General features: G+C 36.4%; 1 protein-coding gene across 3 annotated transcripts in view; it reads left to right on the top strand.

Annotated features, from left to right (window-relative positions):
• The window catches only part of LOC149576729 (Methylthiotransferase), a 55,566-nt gene extending 30,305 nt beyond the window's left edge, over nucleotides 1-25,261 (top strand). The window contains exons 2-4 of one of the 3 annotated variants that reach the window (XM_089819375.1): nucleotides 13,476-13,551; nucleotides 16,847-17,907; nucleotides 24,402-25,261. In XM_089819375.1, the coding sequence (XP_089675501.1) occupies nucleotides 16,908-17,907; nucleotides 24,402-24,955 (1,554 nt within the window). In that variant the 5' untranslated portion in view covers nucleotides 13,476-13,551; nucleotides 16,847-16,907 and the 3' untranslated portion in view covers nucleotides 24,956-25,261. Of the gene's footprint in view, nucleotides 1-13,475; nucleotides 15,549-16,846; nucleotides 17,908-24,401 lie in introns of all 3 variants that reach the window. The other 2 variants (XM_089819367.1, XM_089819359.1) reach the window with 2 other exon arrangements.
• The last annotated feature ends 2,150 nt before the right edge of the window (nucleotides 25,262-27,411 follow it).

The raw sequence follows: 27,411 nt of genomic DNA, 5'->3' as shown, positions 1-27,411 counted from the left end.
AGAGGTTCTAATGTTGCAAGGTTACAATCAAGGGGGGTGTCCTGATGTGACTCCAACATTCACTAAGGTACTTGTTATGGATGATTTAGAACCATCACTAGATGAAGAAATGTTTGAGAATTTTAGGAATTTTGTCCTAAAAAGCATTACATAGGAAGTTGGATTAGGAAATTATGCATCCATTCATAATTTGTTATTACCCAATTGGTGTAGAGTACATAATACTTTTCATTTTGAGGTATCATGCACCATGTGCAAAGATGTAATTGCACAAGTATCCAAAATGGTTCCACAAGCATGGATAGCAAAAAATGTGGGCAAAGTGATCTCATCCTGTATGAAGTTTTTAGAGCTACTATAGGAAAGAACCTAGGGGAACAAGAGAAACACGTGGACAATTGATAAAGAATGAAAGGAGAGGTTTCTATCCCGAATCCAAAATTTTTGTCAAAGTGGGCAGAAATCGGAGATACTAGCCTTAGCGGGCTTGATTTAACTAGAGAATGCTTGGATACAATGACCATCATCTAACACCTAGCCACAAGAATTGGGAAGTGGAATTGTTGCTGCATCTGGTTTCCCTCCTCCTTTTCAACATCCAAAGTTAATTTTTTGGAATGTACCAAACACTATAGTCCTAGGGACAGAACCATCAGGGATTATGAAAGAAATATTGTGGCAGATTTTTCTCTGGCATCCATTTTTGAAACATTTGGGATTCTTTCTCACCCAAGGATGGTCACAAAAACACATGAGCAAACACTCAAAATCTACACCTCTGGAGTCCATTTCTGTGAAGAAATAATAAACAAAAGATGGTTGAAAAACAATAGATCACATCATTCCAAGATTCCTAAGGAAATAGCGTGGCTTGACTTGCAGAGGGAATATAGTGACATGATCATGATGTTGAGTCGCATATTTGGCATGCCTCATTCTTATAGATTTGAGTCTTGGATGTGGTATTTTGTTGAGCAGGTGATAGAGGAAGGTGACATAATAGATTGCGCTGGGCTCATAAGTGACAATCTGAATGAACAGTTGATAAATCTAGAGCATACAAGGAAATTTTACATGAGCTTGTATGTCATCTACATGCTAGCACGAAAAATGAACTATGATGGACTACGATGCGAAGGACCGATTAGAAGTAGAACCCAACACCTCAAAGTTCATGAATGCTACCTGTAGTTGCATTTATATTCAAAGGATGATTGCATGAGGGTTAATGATACATTTGCCATGCGCATGGTAAGAACACTACAATAGAGGCTACATATGAGATTGTCAGTGGGTGTGATGAAGTTGGTCAAAAATTATGGCGCCTGGTTCATTTAGTTTCCCACCTTTTCATACATCCGAGTTCAGGGATTCTCCATGGAGCCATACAAACTTCCTAGGTACCCAGCGGACAAGATGGTCTTGTTAGAGCTTACTCAACAACTTACAGCCTATGACAAGACTCAAAAAGGGGAGAAAAAGTTGGGATTACAGTTCCCAATTTCCATAGGAAAAGTAAAAACTAAGGTAATGCCCATGTCTAAAGGCTGCAGAGGGATCATCAGATGAGCTCCACTTCTTCCGTCTTCCGCTTTATTCAAAAAGGAATGATTTTGATCTTTATAACAAGATCTCATCAGTAGGAGGATCAAAGTACCAACACAAAGTTCACTTTGAAGACTTTTGGGCAAATGCGGCAGATGAGAATGAGATTAGAAAGATGATGCATTCAAGACTACCGTTGAACATTATCAGAACATGCAACATATTGAGGGTTTTGATTAAATGGAGGAGGGTCGAAATGCGATGCGAAAGGGATTCAATCCAGAAATGATAGCTCAACCATATGATTGGAAGAGGAAAGAGGATACAGATCTAGAAGCTCTTTCAAAGCCAGTCTTGGATTTTACAAAGTGGTGGATTGAGCATAAGCTTGAAAAATTAGTTGCACCAGCTAATGGATTCACATATAGGTTGTTTAGTCGCAAACCACTTAGGGATGAAAGATCGGGACAAATATCTGAAGGGACTGTTAAAGAAAGAAGAACTCCATCGGAGGATTTAGGTACCAAGAAAGGGAAAGAGGTATCTCGAGAGAGGCATCCTAGGATTGAGGAAGTCATCCAAGAACCTCTAAATAAGAAGTAGAAACATAGAAATGCTCCTTCTCTGAGTTGCACTCCAAGTGTTCAAGAGATGGAAACATTTGAAAGGCAGGAGGTAGGGACACGTAGAAGGAGATTTGAGCGAGAAGAGAATATGGATAGGCCAATTCATGATAGACTAAGTATAAATGCCTATAAAAAATCCATGCAAGAAAGAGGGAGAGATCAATATATCACTACAGAGGAAAGTCTCGCTATAATCTTGGAGAGAGAAATGATGAGCGATGGAGATGGTCCACTAGAGGAAGAGGCTCTTACTGAAGCAATACATCTTCCAAAAGTTGAAGCTATAGTTCTTGATGTAATGATGGATAGTCCAGGAGGTGAAAAGGAGATTGACATTCGAGTAGTCCAAAGGAAGGAGCAATTGGTGATTCTAGGTGACCAAAGTATGCCCATTCTAAAATGGTTGAGGCAACAAATTCAATTGAGTTAACCAAAGGAGGTTGATCGGGCAATTGAATTACAGAAAATTTTGGACCAAGCAAACCGGTTGGAAGAGCAAGAGAAAGCAAGAAGATATACTAAATGCATCAGAGGAGAATCGGGGTCCAGAATCTTGCAGATTGTGACTCCCACGTTCGATAAAGTCAAAAATCAGATTGCTCCAGATGAATACCATGTTACGGAAATAAATCTTGGTCGGGCCTCCCGAGAGAAAATATTAGAAGAATTTGATGACTCTACACAGGCTTTGAAGGACAGGCTGAAAAAAGTAGAAGAAGGGTATGAAAAACAAAAAAGAGAAATTAGGGTCTTATGTCAGTACATCAATGACTTGCCTCATCTAGTAAGAGAAGAATGCCCATCATTTGTCCCTCCAACAGGTGTTTCCATTGAAGTGGTAGGTGGCATTGACAGAATCAAGCGGACTGCTTAAGGTGCAAAGGTTTGGGTCGAAGGAATTTAGGAGGAAGCCTTCAAACATGCAGAAGAATTAGTGCAAGTACATAGTAGGGCATTAGCTGCACTCTCCAGGACCCAGTGCATGGAGGAATCATGGGTGGATGAGCATATTTACCAAAATGAGGTGATACCCCAAAGCAAGAATTGATCGATGGTCAAGTTATCAGTGAGGGGGATGTCTATGATTTTATTTGATGGTATAGTGTAGTGGTCATAGCTAAGGAAATGTTTAGAGCTTCACCAAGGAATCCACTCGATGGAAGAAGATTGTTGACAACATCAAGCAGTGAATATCCAACGCAGTTGCATCCTTGTTATTGCGGAGATTGATGGAAGAAGAAATGACAATTGATAATCTGAAAGTCAAGTTAGAGGAATTCTTTCAACTAAATGTCTATGAAAGAGATGATTTGGAAAACTTCTCCATCTTCTCGAATACAATGCACACTACTCAAGACTTGCTACCAGATTGGGATGAAAGCTTGGGAAAGGCAGAAAGAGCAACTGCATTTCTAGAATTCAAGCAAGGATCTACACCAAGCATCAATATAGAGGAGTTGGAACCAGTGTTGGATCGATCTCGAGCCTTCAAGCAGGGGAATCAAGGATAGATGCATTTAATGCATAGTGGGTGTTCTTAGTGGTCATTTATTACACCACACTCCTTTCCTAGACTAGCATGCATAGTGGGCATTTATTACCCACCATAGTAATGGATTCCTTGTTGCATTAATGTAGATTCCTTTTCTTTGCCCTAACCCTAATTAGGGCTGATGTGGCACGATCTTGGCCATCGGTTATTGTGATCATTCGAGTCACCTGTTGTAATCGAGGACCTATATAAAGGCCTCATTTCTCATTTGTAAGAGGGGGATTTTTTATGAGATTGTTGCTATGAGCCATTGAGATAATAAAGTTTTCATTGGAGCATGGTGAATACTTGATGTGTCTTAGTGCTTGCTTGTTCTCTTAAATTTCTTCAATTAGATTAAGTTTAGCCCAGTTAATGTGTGGTGATTACAATGAATAATATGATGGTGTATTGATGAATTCCTTTGGTTCATACTTTTGACGTTTTAGTGATTCTAACTCGTTGTGCAAAGTTAGTTTGAACCCCTTCCATGCATATGATTAACTTTTATCATTCGGATACATTGTTCTTTATGATGGCGTATTCGGTGGTATGAAATTCTTTCGCATAACCCTTGAAGATTGCACTAGTTCATGCGTAGTTGTAGTATAACTTGGTGAAGCGGAGCTTGGTAATTTGAGGAATTTGTTCACTAGAGTACTATTTATTTTCATTGCTACCCTTAGGATTAGAATAAAATTCCTGAACCCTATTCTATTTAATTTTAGCATATTTTGTGAAAACTCCAAAGGACTTCATTGCAAAACCTTAAGATAGCTCCCATATCTAGTATGGCTTGAAATGAATCTGAATAAACACGTAAGGCCCCTTGTGATCATCAACAAATCACATCAACCATCGATCTTATCCACAGTCAAGACCTGGCATTAAAGGAACCTTGAAATCATCGTGTGATCTTCTAGCAATCTTAGCATACATGAGACTTTATTCAAGAGAGGATAAGATATTTCAGTATTTTGTTCTACTGTTTTGTGGGTCATAAAACACACATCAACAACTATCCTTGGCAATTTATTCTTCCTATTTACATTACTTCTTGAAGGTTAATTAATTAAACCAACTTAATTTATTAACTACAACTCACAATACTTCCAACGTGAACAATTAATTAATCTATGATTAGTTAATCAATTAAGATTAATTAATCTCTCTAACACTAATAATTGAATAATACACATTGTCCTCAGTCCTTGTCCTTTTAATCCTAACCATTTAGTTCATTTTCATTGTCTTGATTGTTCTCCCTTTTCCATGTGTCTTCACCTCTTCACTTTGCTCCTACATGTGTGCGCATGCTAACTTAGTCCATTCCTTGCTCACATGTTTGAGCACGCTAGCTTTCCTCCTCAACCCACTCCTTGCTTCCACACATTTGAGTTTGCAAACAAATCCCACTCCTTGCTCACACATGTGAGCATGCTAATTTAGAGGCATGTTAATCCTCCACCTCTTGTCCTTGACTCATCTCCACCTCAAAATGGTCACACATGTGTGAGCATATCTTTGACACAAGCCATTCTACTCATGCATGTGTGAACTTTTGATGTTTGGTAGCTTCTGTCAGATAAATCTATATATAATTATTTATGAGATATAGTTTATTCGTGTTCATCATATATGAGATATAAGTCTATATGAGAGAATTATATATATATATATATATATATATGTGATTAAAGTTTTTATTATAGTAATTATATAATTAATGAATAGACATGTCCCATGAAGGGATATGTCTCTTCATGGCTTGTTCTAATTATATATAAGAGGTTGCTACCATTTGGAAAACACATACTAGATATTATGGTAGTGCTTATTACATTTGCAGTGACCCTTAGGAATTCAATATGCTATCAGAGCCAACTGCAAATGTAATAAATTGTCCAAATACATTTGATAAAGCACGAGTTTCAATTGACGATAGCTGAACTATAATAGAAATGGTACAAGCGTCGCTGTCATGTCACTGTGCTTGCATATAGTAGGAGAAAATAATAGATATGATATGCTTGGACGCTTCCATAAAAGGTGGCAGGCGAATCATATCCTTTCTACTGTGCATCAAAAGGAATACCCCCACGTAGATTGAGAGGTAGGTATCTCCCAATGCAATAAATCTGATTGGGTTTTGAGCCGAAAAAGATAGGGAGAAATCATGTTTTAAGAGAAAAGTTGTCAATGGAAGATGCATTGAACAAAAAGTGCAAATTTGATGGATTGAACCTTGCAATGATGTCCAATGTGGACCATCTATGTTAGATTGCATAGTATTGGCAAAACAAAGGGAATGACATATTATAAGGCGAATGTTAAGATATACATGTAAAGGAGAAGACAAGAGGCTAGTTGTCGTACGTGGCACAAGGAGGAATTACAAGCGCATTACATTGTCATAAATGACAAAGGGAGGGAAATACATTCACGATTATCATACTACCTTACTGACGTAAAGAAAGAATAAAAGACACACTGGAATAGAGACCGCCACTAACGCAGGCAAGTTTCAAGTAGAGTGGGAGACAACATCTTAAGAAGAACCAATAGACAAGATGCAAGTAAGGGCATTGAAGGTTTAGAGAGTCGAACATTAAATAAGACCAATGAAGCCTATTAGAGCATCATAGTAATAAGAGACTGTGTCCCATCAAGCACAAAGTTCGAGCACATTTTGAGTTTACCTTGCATATCTCTTAAAGATTTTGGTAGAGGATTTGCAAATAAGGAGGTGGGGGATAGCAAAAGGCCCCTTTAATAACTTGTGAATGGAGGATAATTGCACCAGTTATAGACCAAAGGTAAGGGGGCCATGTAATCGACCTTCCACCTCACATGCCCCTTGCCGCCTTCTAATTTATTCCTACACCTTTGTTGCAATCCTATCCCTTGATCTTGAATCTTTCTTTGCTTGTAACTTTGTCATAATGCTATGGCTTCATTCCATTTACCTGAAGTCCTTGCCTTCCATTTAATCGTACATCTTGGCCTTACATTTTCTTCTTGGGGGATCTATTTAATGAGAGGCTTACTCCCCACCCCTTTATTAATCTGTCTTTATGCTGCTATTTTCTTGATTAATCGATTTGCTTTCACCCCCATGCTGTTTGCTGAGTAACATAATGCAAATAGCATCCACATTCATCTGTTGGAGCAATATTTACAAATCACCATTGAATGTATAAATATGGTTATAGGGAGAGAGGAGGGGTGGCGGATTGCTAGAGTCATGAGCATAGCACATTGCACTCAACAAGAAACTTCTGTTTAATGTCCTGCAAATTCATATCAATTTTATATAGATTAGTTCCTCATCAAAATTTATATTAAAGATTTCAATCTACAGAGCTGCTGTTATTTTCATGATTATTATTTTTTGGATTCTTTATTAGAAAAGGTATATATATACCTACATGGTAGCAAATTCTAATATTACATGGACACAGTGCTACATTCTAACAAGATTAATAAAGTTTACCAATGGATAACAAGATTGGTGAATCCCTAAGTCAATCAGTTTACATATGATACCATCGAAATCAATGAAACCTGTTAAGCAGTTCTAATCCTTTAAATTTGCATCTCATTGCTTGAGCATAGATGAAATTAACAAGGTTGCACGGGTACATGGGTACGGGAACGGAAACGGGTATGGGAACGGGTATGGGTACGCATATTTTTCAAAATAGGGGACGGGGGTACGTTTGTATGCCTATTTTTTTCTATATAATTAATATTTTATAGAAAATATAAAAATCAAAATATATGTCATGAGTCATGACATTGAGCATTCAAAACAAGAAATTTGAAAATATGAGCCATAAGTCAAATTATAATATATATATATATATATATATGCTATTGCTGAATGTTTAATGTTTAAAGTATTTTTCATAATAGGGGACGGAGGTACTTGGGTATGTCAAACTTATTTAAAAATTATACTTATATATCTATAAAAAATCTGAAATTATGAGTCATGACAATGGTTTTTCAAAACAAGAACAGTGATGAAGTTTGCAAATGTAATGTATTGTTTTCAGTTTCAAATTTGCTATATGTTTGAAATAATAATACATGATAAATGCTTAGATGCATAACAAAGAAGGCAGACTTTGGGCTATTGGCCATTGACAAATAGGGATATATTATTGATCAGCCATCATGTGGCCTTGCGAGTTTTTTACTACAATATTTAAGGTGTGCTTGACACTACCAATGATTGGATTTATTGAAGTAAAAAAATAATCAAGTAGTGGTTATGGGAGTCCTTTGTAGAGCCTGACTCCTCAAACTAAAGAACGAGCACTTCTGATTGGATAAAGGGAAAATGTTGCTGTTACATGCCAATTTTTGGCTCAATTTTTAAATGCTCCTTATAGTTGTTGAGCCTTCATTCAAAGTTGAGTGATTGATTAAATTACTTATTCATTATGGTTTCATGTGATAATGAAGTGTTGGTTAGTCGTTATGCTTTCATGGGAAAATGGAATATTGGTCAATCGTTATGACAATATATGAATTGAGAATGCATGGTTAATATTATCACATGTTATGATAATTTTGACTTCGTAAAATGATGAGCAATATGCTGTTGCCATGATAAATTTTCACTTGCAGTAACATGGCGAAGGAGGGGAAGCATTGCCAGAGAAGGAACTGGGCACGGGGGGCACCACCTTCCGTTGAGCCAACATGTATGAGTCTGACCACCATGGCTAAGGGTAAACGACTAGGCAAGCAAGGGTATACCAAGGGACTATCATGAGCTAACCAGGTCAGCACATTTAATAAAACAATACAAGTATTCACTTGGGCATGAACGAAGTAAGAACAATTGTAATTTACATTAGGAAGTAAACTATCGTTATAATAAAACATAAGGAGTAAAATTATTATTCCATCGTAAGTCAATCTCTTATTATTATTTTCATTTTATGGCAATGATTTTAATATTATTCATGTCATCAGCCTTTATATTGAGCGGCCATATTTCTATACTTCATTTCATCCACCTTATATTATTTCGGTGGTCACTTTAATATCATTGCCACATTGAACCGATGGCCTTGTATCTTATAACTCCTTTCCACTTTCACAATTTTTCTCATAACTGAGCATGCAGCCGAGAAGGCAAAGATTATTGTGTGAAAGATCATTGAGAATACAACATTCTTGCCTCTGGCAGAAAAATATACCACCTACCATCAGAATTACTTCTCATTCTTGCTTTCATTGTTGCTTCGCATTTATCTCTGCGAGTTCCATACACGCGTCCTACAGGCATTGAGTAGATCATAATCAGCACGACAGTAACCGATTGTTACCTTCCTTGTTTTTATAGCATTCTGTGATCAGCATTCCAAGCATTGTTCAAGGACTATTCAAGCCCATGCAAGGACGACCTCCAGTCAAGTCATGAAATCCCACTGCTTAACTTAATGTTTTTATTTTCAAAATGATATAGTGAGGCATAACTGAAGCCTTCTTGGATATGATCCAATGTTCTCTTTCTTTATATATACATTGTACAAATGCTCCAAAACTATGGCATTGCTCATTTAAGAAATTGTCTTTTCAAAATCATGAATAAGAGAATGCGACTTCTACAAGAATATTTGAAATATATCCCCTGAGATAAGAAACCACACCTTGCGAATCAAGAATAGTTCTTTTTAGAATTCAAACTATCTTTTATAATGCCAAGGTTAGAATGACAAATGTATTGCCTGTGAATATAAATGCTTAGACATTCAAATTATCTTTTATAATGCCAAGGCCAAAACAATAGATGTATTGGCTTTGAATATAAATGCTTTGACATTCAAATTATCTTTTATATTGCCAATGCCAGAACAACAAATGTATTGGCTATGAATATAAATGTTTCGACATACAATTTATCTTTTATAATGCTGAGGCTAGATCAGCAAATGCAATGGCTGTGAATATAATTGCTTAAACATTCAGATTATCTTTTATAATGCCAAGATCAGGTCGGCAGATACATTAGCTGTGATTACAAATGCTCATACATCCACCCAATGATTGATCCAAGAAAACCAGCATGGTCGAGATGAAGAGTGTGAAATGGCAATCATTGAGCTATGTTTTATTCTTGCATGATAAAAGAAAAGAACCATCAGAAACTTAAGCAAGTAAAATGAGATGTTAAAACCCGCGTTAGTTCATGATAGTTCATAGTATAGGTCTTGTTATCTAGTTGAGCGGTAGGTTGATACTCTACACCAAGATACCTAGTGGTTGGACAATGGTGTCCCAAGCCCAATCCCAGGGTAGGAAGGGCCTTTTCTCAGTAGAGATTGTGTGGGGATACTTATGGGTCCACGACTGGGAGGTTAAGCCCTTGACAATACTTCTCTCTAATAGATGCTGAGATTAGCAACAAGATAGAGATATGCACTGCATTCAAATATCTTCTAGTAATGGGTAAATTTATTTTTAGGAATTTATGTTTTCAAGTTGAAGATATGTTAGATGGTTAATACTGTTTAATTAGTTATTTTTCTTTTCAGTTATTCTAATATAGCCGTTGGTTCTCTTCCATCTGAATATATAAAGTAGTATTAAAATTGTCTTCAAGTGATTATGAAAAGTAACATATCTTTATTAGTAGAGAATGACCTCTCCTTCCATTATGTAATGGTTAGTTATGATGACGACTATATATATTGCATTGATTGGTTAAATGCTCTTTAAATTGTTGGTTAAGGCAATTCAGTTAAACTGATTATAACCGTTAATCTTTGTCATATGAACATGTAAAAATAGCTGTTATAAGTTCCTACTCATGATCATGAATATGGAAAAGTAACTATGTCAATGTTATGATAGTTGTTATATAAGGCCCAAAAAAGGGGGTTGTTACATATGGTATCAAAGCTCTGGGTTCGACACTGAACCTTGGGGCCCAACACTATTTCAGGGAAGCTGAAAATGTAATGTCGAAAGAGACATATTTACTATGAGTAACTGAATATTTTATAATAAGAGCTAGAAAATCACACCCAAGATCATTTTGGATAGCCAGGAAGGGTTGAGATGATTGTGTGGTCCATATGAATAAATTTGGAAAACCAAAAAGATGAATCAGAACTATGAAAGATAACATAATTGGAATATAGTTTGTTTGTCAAGTCGAGCTTGGGTGATCGTGCACATAGTGTCCATCGGAAATCCTTGGCCAAGGTAGGTTTAGTGACATGCTTGCTACTGTGAATACTAGAGGTCGAGGTGCTAGCAGTTGGCAGATAGGTTGATGGAAGGTATCCATGGCCTATCTTGCTGTCTAGCCGACACTTTAACACTAGGATGCTCAGGTGGTAGGACTAAATGGTGTACATGTGTCTTATCCTAGGTAGGGAGGGCCATTCTTAGTAGCGAATGAGTGAGGATTACACTAGGTCCAGAGGCTTAGACTTGCACAGTATAGACTAGTTTCTATTTCTCTTGATGCAGTGTAATCTAAACCTTGTTGGTAACTAGCTATATCTTTTTGTTGCATGTTTTTCCTAGTTTCAACATTATACCTTATGCAATTGCATTTTTGTTCATATGAAATGGTAGTTAAGATTTTGCTATCCATTTTTGTTCATACGAAACAATAGTTAAGATTTTGCTATCCATTTTTGGACTTGAATTAAAAATTATGAACCATGATTCTGAGATTTCTTTGATCTTGAAGTGGCTAGGGGTGCCTACATGTAAACTGATGTTCTCTTCTAATGATGATTAAATGGCAAGAAGGCCATACCTCACATTTGTGCTCTTGTATGGAGTAAGCGCACTTGCATAAATGAAACGATCAATGCTTATTCATGATAAGATGTAAATTTTGTTTGACTTAAATTTTTCTTTGAAAACATTGTGGTGATGAGATAGGCATGAGAGCCTAGGTCATATGAATGGGAAAGGTGAATTACCTAATCTTTATCGGTGATTGGCAAGCATGCCTAGATGATCTACCTACCCAACGAGAACCCTATGTTAGATGGCACATATGACTAACCCGTTTCAGATACTTATGATTTTTCAGCTTCCAAAGGTGATGTTTTTCCATATGAAACTTGATTGAATGTTAAGGGAGTGGATTTCAAAGAACTTACAAATGTTTTTATTTGCATCTAATAATTGAATTATGCCCCAATTGCTATAAAATGATCAAACTAAATTAGTATGCACAAAGGTGCATAGATTGGAAATGCAATGCATGGAATAAACAAGATATTTGATAAGTTGATGCCATGAAGCATCTTAGGGACCCTCATGGGTAGATGGAATTTGTGGAAATACATCTCTATGATCCTTTTTATGATATGAGACATTTCGTGAAACTAGTTTTTATCAAAAGCATATTATTATGATCCTAGTTGTGGGTAAGCAAGGGGAGCCACCCTATGATTGGGATTTCTATAGGTAGAATCCCAAGGAAAAGTAAGTTTTGTGGAAAGATCAAACTCAGGGTCTGGGCCACAATTGGAACATTTTTTGGGTTGACCATATCTCAAGATTTGCATGAGGACATGTAGTCCAAATGGCTTAGGAGATTAGAATGCATATAGTGTGGTACAATGTCTATTATGACCTCAGTGGTCTTGATTGGATGTATTATGATCTTTTGTCATGTATTATGGTTATGTTTCTTGATGCATACTTATAGATGAATGATACACATGCTGTATTGATTTCATATGGTAATAAGTTACCATGATGTGTTAGAATGCTTATGTTTATATTAAGCACAATTGTAATACATTGATGAAATGTGAATGCTTAATCATATTAAGATTGAAGACTCTAAGAACTTGTATTGCTATAAAGATGGAAATTCATTTCTATCATGTAATGATTTTGATTTCTCTTGAAATATTATTGTGATAAGATGGGCATGAAGGCCTAGGTCACATAAATGGAAACATAGGATCCACTAACCATTTCAGGTGATCTGTGAGTCTAAAAGGATGATCTGCTCATTTAATGAGTACCATATACTAGATGGTATGTACAAGTGATTTAATTTCGGTGATCGAGTTATGATCTAGATCATGTTAGTTGAGGAATTGCAAGTTTTTGAATGGTTTATCTTTGCTCTTGAATATTGAACGTTAAAAAAAGAAAATCTCCTACACAAACTATTGGTATGAGTGTAGAACTGAAAATATTGTAAGTGTCTACATGAGTATGACATGAATATGAAATAGAATATCCTAAAACATAATTAATTCAAAGTGATGCTAAAGTGAGCACAGGTATGGTAAAGTAAACACAAGTATGTGTGTATTTCACTTTGACTTTAAGGTATCGTGTAAGTATTTTTTTGAAAGTATCGAGATAAGGGAGTGATAGACCTTGATTTTGATTCAAATTTGAAATGAGATGAATTCATGATGCTATGTATATGTCTCTTGTATTTGCAAAGTTCATTGAGGATGATGAACCACAAGGAGGACGGTATGTCACATCCCAATTTTTGGCTCAATTTTTAAATGCTCCTTTATAGCTATTGAGGCTTCATGCGAAGTTGAGCGATTAGCCAAATTAGTTATTTGTTATTGTTTCAAATGATAACGAAGTGTTGGTTATTCATTATGCTTTCATGGGAAAATGGAATATTGGTCAATCGTTATGACAATATATGAATTGAGAATGAATAGTTAATATGATCATATGCCATTGTAATTTTGACTTCGTAAAATGATGAGCAATATGCTGTTACCATGATAAATTTTCATTTGCAGTAATGTGTGGTGGAGGAGAAGCATTGCTAGAGAAGGAATTGGGCACGGGGGGCACCACGTACCATTGAGCCAACAGGTATGAGTCTTGACCACTATGGCTAAGGGAAAACAGCTAGCAAGCAGGGGTATAAGAAGGAACTATCATCAGCTAACCGGGTCAACACATTTAATTAAAGAATAAAAGTATTCACTTGAGCATGAACAAACTAAGTACAATTGTAATTTACATATTATAATAAAACATAAGGAGTAAAATTATTATTCCATCCTAAGTCAATCTTTTATTATTCTTTCCATTTTATGGCAATGGTTTTAATATTATTCATGTCATCGACCTTTATATTAAGCGACCATATTTCTATAGTTCATTTCATCGACCTTATGTTATTTCGGTGGTCACTTTAATATCATTGCCACATTGAACCGATGACCTTGTATCTTGCAACTCCTTGGCACTATCACAATTTTGCTCGTAACTAAGCATGCAACCGAGAAGGCAAAGTCTATGGTGCAAAAGCTCATTGAGAATACAACATTCTTGCCTCTGGCAGAAAAACATACCACCTACGGTCAGACATACTTCTCTTTCTGACTTTTCATTTTTGCTCTCATTGTTGCTTTGCATTTATCTTTGCGCCTTTCATACACGTCTCCTACAAGCGTTGAGTCGATCATAATCAGAATGACAGTAGCCGATTGTTACCTTGTTTTCATAGCATTCTATGATTGGCATTTTAAGCATTGTTCAAGAACTATTGAAGCCTGTGCAAGGACAACCTTTAGTCAGTTCATGAAATCCCATTGCTTAACTTTATGATTGTTATCTTGAGTAAAATCCCATTGCATTTATCTCTGCGTGTTCCATATATGCCTCCTACAGGTGTTGAGTCGATCATAATTGGAACGACAGTAGCTGATTGTTACCTTTTTTTCATAGCATTCTATGATTGGCATTTTAAGCATTGTTCAAGAACTATTGAAGCCTGTGCAAGGACGACCTCCAGTCAGGTCATGAAATCCCACTGCTTATCTTTATGTTTTTATTTTCAAAATGATATAGTAAGGCATAGCTGAAGCCTGCTTGGAAAGTCTAAGTAATGTTGTTTATAACCGATCAAGATAAGATCCAATGTTCTATTTCTTTATGTATACCTCGTAAGCATGCTCCAGAACTATGGCATTGCTCATTTAAGAAATTCTCTTCAGAATCATGAATAACTGAGTGCGGCTTATACAGGGATATTTGAAATATATCTCCTGAGATAAGAAACTGCACCTTGCAAATCAAGAATTTTTTTTTAAGAATTCAAATTATCTTTTATAATGCTAAGGCCAAAACGGTAGATGTATTGGCTGTGAATATAAATGCTTAGACATTCAAATTATCTTTTAGAATGTTGAGGCCAGAGTGACAAATGTATTGGCTATGAATATAAATGCTTAGACATTCAAATTGTCTTTTATAATGCCAAGGCCAGAACAAAAGATGTATTGTCTTTGAATATAAATGTTTAGACATACAAATTATCTTTTATAATGCCAGGGCTAGATCGATAGATGCAATAGCTGTGAATATAACTGCTTAAACATTCAGATTATCTATTATAATGTCAAGGCTAGGTCGGCATACATTGGCTGTGAGTACCAATGCTCATACATCCACTCAGTGATTCATGCACTAAGGCCAGCATGGTCAAGATGAAGGGTGTGAAATGGCAATCATTGAACCATGGTTTATATTTTCACGATAAAAGAAAAGAACCATCAGAAGCTTAAGTAAGTAATATGAGATATTAGAACCCATGTTAGCTCATGATAGTCCTTTGTATAGGTCTTGTTATCTAATTGAGCGGTGGGTTGATACTCTTAACACTAGGATGCTCAGTGGCTAGGCAATGGTGTCCCAAGCCTAATCCTAGGGTAGGGAGGGCCTTTCTTAGTAAAGATTGTGTGGGGATAGTTAAGGGCCCATGGTTGGGAGGTTAAGCCTTTGACAATGCTTCTCCTCTCCACCAGATGCCGAGACTTGCACAAGAGAGATATGCTCTGCATCAAAACATCTTCTAGTAACAGGTAATATACTTTTATGAATTTACGTTTTCAAGTTGAAGATATGTTAGATGGTTAATACTGTTTAATCAGTTATTTTTATTTTCAGTTATTTTGATATAGCCGTTGGCTCTCTTGCATTTGAATACATAAATTAGTTGTAAAACTGTCTTCACGTGATTATGAAAAGTAACATATCTTTATTAGTAGAGAATGATATCTCCTTCCATTAAGTAATGGTTAGTTATGATGGAAACTATATATATTGCATTTGTTGGTTAAATGCTCTTTCAATTGTTGGTTACAGCAATTCAGTTAAACTGATTATAACCATTAATCTCTGTCATATGAACATGTAAAAATAGCTGTTATAACTGCCTACTCATGATCATGAATATGGAAAAGTAACTATGTCAATGTTATGATAGTTGTTAGCTAAGGCTTGGAGAAAGGGATTGTTACAGTAGCAAGGGACAGCTTTGAGTTTCTGTAGAAATTTTGATATCGCTTTGGATTGCATAATTAACAAGATAAATGAAACTTGATAAATTCTATTGCTTCATATTATGGTAATCTATTCAAGCTTGTAATTGGTGAGAAATTTTGAGTTATCTTGTTAATTATTGGTTGGAAAAATTGGACATATGATGATACCATCAGTTTGCATGAAGCACTCTGTATGAAAAGCCATCTGAGGACTAATAGGCTGTTGGGTAGGGGTCATCCGATCGATCTGAATATATTTACATGCTCTGTTATGGCTCGTCTAATCTACTCCTCAAAAGTGCACATGGCCTCACTGGCCTACTAATTGCTAGAATATACTTCCTTTCTACAAGTCCATAGGTATTCAAGCCTTAGAGTAGAGATGTTTTGTTTTGCATCTTGTGGATTAGGAACTTCCCCATAGTGTCTAGATTTTGGAATGACCTGAAATAATGGTTTTTTTTAACAGATGTTTTTTTAATGTATGCACATCATAAGGTTATACCCCCACAGAGATGTTCACTTTCATCTTCTCATCTTAGATGGCGCTACATGTTTGAGCAACTCTTTATGATCTTAGCCTGTACTGTATTTAATTTTGCAAAGCTTTTCTTATAGGAGAAGCATCAGATCCACTAACTAACAGATTTTTCTTTCTGTGCTTCATATCTATTCTTTTGGTTTCAAAAGAGAGTTCTTTTTTATCTAGTTATGGACTTGTTAATCTCCTCCTTTATATTATCAAGCATCTGCTGGATATTCTCTATCCATTTGAAGTAATTTAATTTCCCTACAGTGAGTAAATTGCCATGGCATGTTTTTTTGGGATGACCCAGGCCTTCAGCTCTACAAAACTCCCTCAAAGGACGCATTTATCATGAAACATATGGGTGCCAAATGAATGTTAATGACATGGAAATTGTTCTGGCAATTATGAAAAGTGCTGGATATACAGAAGTTGTAGATACACCTGAGAATGCTGAGGTCATCTTCATCAACACATGTGCAATTCGTGAAAATGCTGAGCAAAAGGTGTGGCAGAGGCTTAACTACTTTTGGTTTTTGAAAAGGAAGTGGAAAACCAATGTTGAAAAACAGCGAGCATGGTCAGTTGTTCCTCCAAAGATTGTTGTGCTGGGATGCATGGCAGAACGTTTGAAAGAAAAAATAATTGAAGCGGATAAGATGGTGGATGTAGTGTGTGGACCTGATGCTTATCGAGACTTACCTCGCTTGCTAGAAGCTGTAGATTATGGTCAAAAAGGAGTTAATACACTCTTGTCCCTTGAGGAAACATATGCAGATATTTCACCTGTAAGAATTGCTAGCAATTCAGTCACAGCATTTGTATCAATAATGCGTGGCTGTAACAATATGTGCTCGTTTTGTATTGTCCCGTTCACAAGAGGTAGAGAGAGGTCCCGGCCGGTAGAATCCATTGTGAGGGAGGTTGGAGAGCTTTGGGAGCAGGGTGTGAAAGAAGTGATGCTTCTAGGCCAAAATGTGAATAGCTATAATGATATATCTATTATCAGTGAGAAGAATGAGGTTTCAACAGAAAACAGTTGGAACCTTAGCCAAGGTTTTTCTAGTATATGCAAGGTGAAGGATACTGGATTGCGCTTTTCAAATCTATTAAGTCGATTGTCTATTGAATATCCTGAAATGCGGTTCAGGTTCACATCTCCTCACCCAAAAGATTTTCCTGATGACCTCCTGTATCTGATGAGAGATCGACATAACATCTGTAAAAGTATTCATTTACCAGCACAGAGTGGAAACACAAAAGTTCTTGAAAGAATGCGTCGGGGTTATACACAAGAAGCTTATTTGGAACTCGTGGAAAGAATACGGAGTATTATTCCTGATGTTGGCTTAAGCAGTGACTTTATTTGTGGTGAGCAACTTAGACTTTGCTATTTTGAGCAATAAACAGACCTGCTTAAAATCATCTGAGAGATTTGAGCTAATGCATGTTTTGGATGCATATGAAGTTATCATTTCTTTTGGTATACATTTAAATAATTGCAAAGTTTTAGTGAACAACTAGGTTCAAGATCTTTCTTGTAGAATTTGTTTTTATTTCTCAATATTGTTGATCCTTTTTCCACTTCTCTGGTCCTTGTATTGTATATATATAGTGCAGCATACATTAAAATTCTTGTATTTCCAACCTAGGATGATATACTTTGTTTACTTATTAAACTAATCATCCCACCCAGTTATTGAAGCCTGAATATAACACCAATTAAGGGTGGCATGGATTTCAAAATAAAGGCTTCCGCACATACATTGAAAATTGCGGACCTTCGATTAATTGAAAGTTGGAGTAAACAATTAGTGATGTATCCTTTACCTACAATTGATGTTTCTCCCATTCTTATATATTATATATATCATTTATGCATTGTACATTAAGCTTCCTGTATAACCAGCCTACAATTCTATTCTTGCCACCTGGTTATTGAAGCCTCGTATAATAAATTCCAATGCAGATCAGCATGGGTTTAAAAAGGGTAGGGTGTTCCTGAATATTCAGTATGCTGATACAGTTGTCTTGCTGTACATTGGCATTTGCATTCCTATGGCTGAACGTACCCCTTGGATTAGGGAACATTGACGTGGTATAGATTATTAAAACATCCAAAAAGTATAAATAATGTATTTTTTTACCTACAATCAGAGATATATACAAGAAACTTTAACTTCAAATCAAAACAATGACAAACTGTATATGATATGGTGTTAATCAGGTTTTATAGGTGTCACTGCCGAAGGATTCTCACTCAAAACTATATAGATTGCAATCTGACTCAGATGTTCTGTCTTCAATTTATTGCTTGTATTCTGATGTTTAGGAGTTCAAGTTGCAGACTGATTTTTTAACCAAAGAAAAGATGCAGTTCAATATTGTTGGCTAATATAATTTGAACTGTCCATTTGGCTAGGGAGATTGAGTCATTATTTTGTTTCTTTCTTTCTATAACAAATCTCATCTGGGCTATGAATCTGACAGTTGAACTTGAATCATAGATCTGGAAATTGTAGAAATTCTGGTCTCCTAATGTGACAACTGAGCCATAACAGAATTAAAAATATTCTGTTTGCCATCTCAATCATGTTTCATCATATAAATTTTGTATTGTATTTGCAACAATCAAGTGCATCCAGAAATTAATTTATTGCACCACTGTTACCATTGTCCCATTACTATCAGCCATCAGGTAGTCTTTATATGTACCCAAAATTTGCCTAGCCCCTTGCAGCCAACTGCATTTGTTCATGCGCAAATAATTTATTATTTTTGATTGATTAAATAAGGAATCAATAAGAGCTCTCACCCGAGTATCAAAGAATATCAATTATAAACATATAAAATGATAAAACACAGACAAGAAACGACCAGAAGCTTTCATCTAGCACACAACATATTACAAAAGGCTATTTCAAATCAATGAAAGAAACATGTCTAAAGCTTTTAACATGATGAAGTAGAAAAAACAAAACTAAGCACTGATGCCTAGCCTACGTACCCTAAAAATGGTTCCTCACGAATGGACTGTGGCCAATGTCTGTCCTGACAGGAAAAGAGAGCTTCCATGAACCAGTGAGAGCCTTCGTTTATCACTTCATTATGGATTTCATCTGCAATTTGTTTTCCATGCTACTTTGTTTGTTAATTTGCAGAGAGAAAAACCTTTCCAAGGAGGAGAAATCCCCTATCTTCTTCAAAATTTCCAAATTTAGGAAGTTGATCCTGAAGCTCCATACTTTCCTCATCCCAAAATAATACTCCTGCATCCAGAAACAAACCCAGACACTGAACTCATTCCCACTCACACACCAGGCATAGCTTGAGTGCCCTGCATCACAATTTCCCACTAGAGGTTTAGAGGGACATTCCAAATCTGCTTCAGTCCCCAAGAATTCTTTGGATGTGAGCCGAGAAAGGATTTTGTTTCCTTCTTCCTGGGCTACCAGAAACAACCATAATTCATTCTGCCACACAAAATCTTCATCTTATTTACCATCTTTCAAAACCCATTTCTTCTGCCTGATTATGCTGGAAGTAGGAAACCTTGGGAAGGGGGCCACTTAGCAATCTTTCAATCAAGCTTACTGCACTGGAGTTGCATATTACGCAGACCCTAGTGATTCATTGGTTCGGAAATGTCAACTAAACATATGACCTACTGTAACTGCTCCGAGGGCTGTATTTCTCAGAGTTTATTTTGACAAGCTCACTAATTTTACCTGCCCACAGTTTAATCATTTTCTTATTGCTCAAGACCATTATGTAAAAGCAAACCTAGATGAGAACCTTAGATATAGATTTGAATTCTAGATAAAATAAGGCTTTCCAAGAGGCATACATACAAACCAACTGTGCTGCAGAATTAAGGACCGATTTTTCAGGCAAAGTCATGGCAAAACTGAACTTGGAAATAAATGTTGGACCACGGGTATGGCGAGGAACATTTAAAATTGCTCCGTGCTTTGTCCGACTGATAATATCAGCTTCTTCTAGCCTTCTACTCAGAAGTCTGCACTGTTGGAAACTGCAATTGGAACAATTGATATTTTATCATTGATGTCGAACCTACTAGAGAGACATTTACTAACAATGTAGAGTGCCATATCAATTGATTCATGAAGAGGATTTGAAAAGAGAGTTAACTAGATGAACTAGTGAAGTTGTTGAGTAAAGAGGAGCAAGTATGTTGGAATTACAATGAACACTTGATCAGTTAGTCTTTGACAAGATATTGTGTTGTTTAATCATCACAAGAAGTGAAGAAGACAATTTAGTTGATGTGTAGAAGAGAAAACAAGAAGTTGGGTAAAACAATAAGCTTGACCGAGTGAGTTTCAACTAGGTCAATGAAGGAGTTGAAGCAGAAGACTAAGGAACTTAAGAGTTAGCCGAGCAAATAGTATTAGCCGAGTGTTAGTTATGGCTGAGCAAGATGAAGAAAATTTAGTAGCAACGAAGCGTAGTGAAGACTAAGCAAGCCAGTGTAAGCCGAGCAAGACAGAAAAATAGAGACCGAGCTACACAGTATTGACCGAGCAAAAGAACACAATGATGACTGAGTGTCAACAAATTACAGTTTGTGAAACAATCGAGTTTGAGGCCGACATGGTTGAATTTTCGGATTAGTCAAAATGCGTGGATAATAAGGATTGATGAGTTGGTGTATTTAATGCACAAATTGAGTTTGTTATGCAATCAAAGGCAAGGTTTTAAGGAGAAATTTCTTGAAGTTTCGAGAAAGGAGTAGGACAAAAAGATGGATAGATTCGTTGAATCTAATCAAACCCTAAGATCTATAGTGATGTTTAAGTGGCAAAAGATCATAGCTACCTACTTAAGGAGTCATAAGAGATGTTTCCAAGGCCGGTTTGTTGTTGATTGACAATTTGATGAAGAACTTGAGAAGAACAAAGTAACAGAGGAAAAGTGAGAAAATTGGTGAGGTGTGATTGTTTGAAGGGTTGTCAAGTAGAACAAAGGAGATGCTAATGAATTCTAGTCAATGTACCACCAAGTACCACCAAATGAGCCAAATGGAGATCTGAATTTGCAAAGTGAGTTGTATCTTTACAGATCAAACCTGCTGTTACTTTCTAACCATTGTGGCAGTCAAAATCCTTTAATCAAGGTTGACCTAACAATCATTTTGTAAATCCTTTAATCAAGGTGACATTCTAATTGAATGATCCAAACTCCTCTAACCAAGCCACTTCTAATAGGGTGATTAAAATCTTTAACAGGATCACACCTAGCAGTGTGTTTTGTAACCTTTAACAGGGTTTGCTCTTAACCGAGCTCACTTCAGAAGAGTGAAAAGTGATAACATGCTACTTGATGGTTTTTCCCAAATTCGGTTTCCACGTTAAATCTTGGTGTCATATATCTGATGCATGCTATTTACTGTTAGTCGGCATATACTGAACAAAGAGTTTACTGATGAATGAATATATTAAGTTGCTGATGATATGCTATATGAACCGAGTGTTTTTATGAGTTTGAACAAGTTATTTGAAGTTAGTAAAAGTTGAATTGCTACATCTGGACTTGAGGATAACTGATTCACCCCCTCATTTAGTTATTTTGAATATTCTAACATGCACACAAGATCTCATGCCGGTCTCTTTGGAATTCTGGTCAGTAGTATCATGTGGGAGCGAAAGTTCTGTGGACTCTGCAGCCAGTTTATGATGAATGTCTCACACTGAGGTACTGGAATAGAATGGATATCATCCTTTATAGACCGTAGACATTCAAAATCTTGGAAATTGTGTAAGCTGACAAGAACTCTTCATCTGCTGCCCCTGAACCTGTTGCCCGGTTGACATGTTTTCCAGAGTATTCAGGTTCATATTCACAACAAAGGTGCCTCCAACCAGAACTGGAAATCTAATACCTGTTAAAGAAGAAACCTGTTGCTTACAAGACACCCCACAGCAGTGATGGGGGTTGGATGAGTTTTAATTTACCTGATAAACCCTACATCTGGTTGTTTCTCTACCATCTGCAACTGCTGATCATCTTCAGGAGCTTTAGCTTTAGGCTTAGAGGAGAAGAAAACTCTCTGAAAGAGGGAGTGGTTATCCTTGAGCCTTGAGCAGCCAGCATTCGCATACAGGTCTACACTGATAATCTATTTGTGGCTGTGCATGGAAAGATGCCTTTTTAAATGTTTTGCGACTGTGCTATCTGAGCCTACCGTGCTACATGGAAAACTTTGAATCCACTTCTCAGTGGGCCTGCCAATATCATCTCCTTTCTTTCTTTCCTCCTTGTTGCCATTGCTTACCTCAACTCCCACTTCTCTCTTTTTATTTTATGCCCAAATAGATTATTTGATGCTTGGTTAAGATAGGCCTCCCTCATGTGTAGGTGTGTAATGAAAATGTACACAATAGCATCATCATTGAACCCTAAGGAACAATTTTTCATTATTAATGTCTGCTAGAATGAACACGTGCAAGAACTGAATATGCTAATCAAGTGGTAAACTAAAAACTAAAATAAAATGGTGTACTGAAGCAATGAAGAATAACACAAGAAATGGAGATCATTCATCTTTAGACTTGGAAGCAATCCTGTTATAGGCATATTTAGCAGGACCTCAGGATTTTCAAAAGAAATGGGAGCTCATTCTTCCTTTAATTTGGAAAGACATTCCCGTAGGAAGCTGAGAGGATCCGTCAGGAGATGAACCAAGGCACAATTTGAGTTTCTGATATTTTTGGAGTTCACTATATTTTTGCATTTGGGAGTTTGGGCGTTTCCAATGCACTTTTTGGGGGAGGGTAGGGAGACTTCTCCAGCTAACTTGTATGCTGGCAACATTCTTGTTGTTGTGGAGCATGGCCTAACCTTTCACATACATTAAGAAGTTTCAGATTCCAATGGTTGTGGAGCACCTAACCTCCTAATGTTTTGTTATTTTGTTAAAATTGAATCCCAGACGACGAACAATTCTTCTTAAAAGCTGTGATACAGGGGTTCTGTAACCTATGATGCACAAGTCATAAATTTAAGCTACTTCAGAGTGACAATGGTTTTGCATTACCTTAATATAATGTATATACTCATACCAAGAGTTCCCCAGCAATGCATCACATGCATATGTTCACAATTTAAATGGATTAAGTTATCAACCATATGGGCATATCACGTGTCCTTGTGAAGCTCAATGCAAGACCAAGAATCACAAATGGATAGTAGGACAGAGTAATAAAAAATTATGTCAAGTTGTCCCAATTAAATTTTCAAACTTAAAATTTAAATGGATTAACCATATGCACATATCATGACTCCTTGCAAATCTCAATGCACGACTAAGAATCACAAATGGATAATAGGACTGAGTAATAAAGAATTGTGTCTAGTTGCCCCAAATAATTCTCAACAAACATATTCATTGGATTAGTACATTGTGTTTCTGGGATGTTTTGAGGAAGTATCTAGTCATTATGAGGGACCTGTGATGTTACCAGGAGGAATCGGAATCAGGATCAGTACTAGAATTATTCTGGTTGAGGCAGTGAATGGGGTTTTGGAGAATCTTGTCAGGTTGCCTTGACTTCTTTTAACCCATTAAAGTTATTTGGAAGCAGTTGGCACAGGTTTGAATCACATATTTTTGTTTAATGCCAAATATGTTTATTGTATACCTACATGTCACACATGATTTTTTTTTTGTGGCTATGAATGTTCTGTTGATAACTTGATAAATATTGAATTTCTCTTTGGTAGTCTTTACTGCATACTTTGTTGCAAGGGAAGTAGTTTATCATTTCCATAGAAATGTATAAACATGCAGCATTATTTGATGTCAAAAAGAGTGGTTTCTTAATCCATTTCTTTTGTCTTCACAGGTTTTTGTGGTGAAACAGAAGAAGAGCACAGGGATAGTTTGAGTCTGATCCAGTCTGTGGGCTATGATATGGCATACATGTTTGCATACAGCATGCGTGAGAAAACTCATGCACACCGTAAATATACTGATGATGTTCCAGATGATGTCAAGCAAAGAAGATTAACTGAGCTCATTAGTGCTTTCCGGGAAGCAACAGGTCAGAGGTATGACTCACAGGTTGGTACTAGACAGCTTGTGCTAGTTGAAGGACCAAATAGAAGAGCTCCTGATAGTGAGCTTATAGGGAAAAGTGACAGGGGACACAGAGTAAGCTTTAGAAATGTACCTCTTGCAGATTTGAATGTTTTTTCTATTGACATAGATGATGCAGGAGATAGGTCTGTCAAGACTGCTGGTAATTTTGAAAGAGACAATCATAAAAGAAGCCCAAGTATTGGCAACTATGTTGAAGTTCTTATTACAAAGTCAACTCGAGCAACATTGTTCGGGGAGGCTCTTGGGCTGACAACTTTAAACAATTTCTATGGGAGAACTCTAACAATTCAAAAATGAATCACAATTTGATAATTTTTGCTTTTCTATTCTTCAAAAGAAGTTTTGGCAGAGGTACCAAGCTCAGTGTATAATCATCTGTAATGAGCATGTTCTGTGTTTATTTTCATTTTTTTAACAAAAAAAAATGTATTTCATAATTTTTCGAAAAGAAACTAGAGGATTCTCTGTTAGTAGGGAATCTTGATGAGTGGAATACATTGTCATATGAAGTGACAGGTGACAACCTTTCATTTGTTTAAGACTTCAGTTTATAATTTTTCGCTTTTAATGTCAAGGATAAAAAATCCTGGAGTTGAAAGAAAATCTGTAGGAACATCAAGTAGGGAAACTCCTGCAGTGTTCACTCATTCTTTTCTGCAAATTGAGTTGTTAGATAAAAAGTTAATGAGCAAGCTGCAAGTTTTCCAGTGCAGAATCCTTATGTTTTGCCTCAAGTCATTTCACATTTTTTCTGTAGTTTTCTATTGAATGTCTTGCTGAACTCGCAAGTCAACATGACAACAAATGTTTATAGATTGCAGATCTTTAGACATTAACTACTGGATGTCTGCTCATCAATTTCTGTATCATTTTTTATACATTGCAAGTCCTTAGACATTACGTTCTGAATTGCTGCTCATCAATTTGCATATCATTTTTTATACATTGCAAATCCTTAGTTTCTGAACTTCTGTTTATCAATGTGTATATCATTTTTTAAAACTAATTTTACTGCTTAGGATGATCTGGTTGTGCTTAATACATTTAATATTGCAAGATGAGTACATTGGCAGGCTTTAGTCTTCTTTCCAGTTTCAATTTTCTATATTTGACATTTTTTGAAGATTAAAATGTATCCCGATATAATTTATTGTTAATTCTTGAATGCAACTCTGCTCTATATTTATTCACCACAAACCAGGCTTCCTAGATAACTTACTGAATTGACCTGATTACTTTTGATACTAGCTATAGATGCGCCTACCTGAATTGTAGATGTCACAGCAAGTAGCACATTAACAAGATCAGATTTCCCTTGTGTTTGAAGAGGAAGGGAAAGACAACTTAAGCTCTTCAATCTCAAATTTACAGGTTTACAGAAAGAGGATGATCCTCTCAAGTCTACAAAGGAGTATCTTTTCAACACCCTGAAATCCAGATCACCCCTGAGCAAGCGATGCTCGTTTATGACCACTATCCATTGTCAAGATCAATAACTCAAGAAAGGTTCCAAATTTTAAAATTTAAGAAGCTTTTCACTCTCCTAGATAATATCCGGCATCCAATACAAGGAGTTGAAAGAAATTGATCCAAAATGGTTCATGCTGGGAAGCAAGGGAAATTTTCTGTAATTTGAAGTAAAATAGCTTGAATAAAGGATTTTCTGCCTCTAGATTGGTCCAAACAATATTACTAGCTTTCACCTCTCCATCCACGCATCTTGCTATCCTCAAATTGGCCAATACCCTCCAACAATGCCCCCTTCGTCACCTCTTTACCCAAAATTTTCCTCGTCTTCTTATAACACCTTTGGTATGACTGAACTTGTAAGAGCATCCATAGGCTAACAAAGTCCATAATGACACACCAAACAAGTCAAAACAGATGTGAAAATATTAAAGGAGCACTAAAAGAGGGAAAAAGAGAATTTAGTCAGAAGATAAATGTATACCTATTCGTTGTTAGCTTCAGTTTACCCTCGAACTCATTTGGAGTTTCTTCTTCCCTAGATGGTCAACATATGTAATTTCTGATCCATCCAATTTTTTTAATCATGCATGTAGCTCTTACAACGTGACTGGCCAACTTGCATTTGTGTTGAGCCTAGCCCTGTTCGCACCACAGTTTTCTTAGACTGAATGGTTGCTGGGGCCATCCTTAAATTGCAATCCATCCCAAGCTACAGAAATTATTTAAAGCTAAATTCTTTAAACAAGAATTTGAAGTTTGATATGTAGTGGATTGGTTCGAATATTTAATAGACATTATGTGCCTCTGCTTTTGGACATTTTGGAGTGACCACATCATTTGCTCAATATATAAAAGTGGAAATGAAAATGATCTAGCAATTGTCTTATTATTATTTTTTGAACTTCTGTGCCAAACACAATTACTGTAGTTCTAGATTACCGAGTGTTTCTAGATGGATTGAGATTAAAAGTATTGAGGACTGAAGTGGCGATATGTTCACCTGGACCTCTATTATTAAAAGGGCAGGGCAAAGAGATACACAAATGTATTGCTAAATTGTGGATTTTGGCTAGGAATTTGGTACTATTATTTGAAACCTGATCATTTACAAACTTAGGAATTTGTGTCATTCATACTATTGGTCACACCCTGTGATCCATTGTAGAAAAGTAAGCACAAGTTCTTGAGACAAAAAGTATAGAGCACTATTGGAGTGCTCACTCCACTACACATTTGGGTTGTTTTGCAACTTGTCAACAAGCTTGAAGAGATATATCAAGATC

This window comes from Cupressus sempervirens, chromosome 1 (genome assembly GCF_028749045.1).
Source record: "Cupressus sempervirens isolate cs-2001-9-10 chromosome 1, ASM2874904v1, whole genome shotgun sequence".
NCBI classification, from domain to species: Eukaryota; Viridiplantae; Streptophyta; class Pinopsida; order Cupressales; family Cupressaceae; genus Cupressus; species Cupressus sempervirens.
Note: the sequence above shows the minus strand (reverse complement) of the source record. Positions and strands in the feature narration are given on the sequence as shown.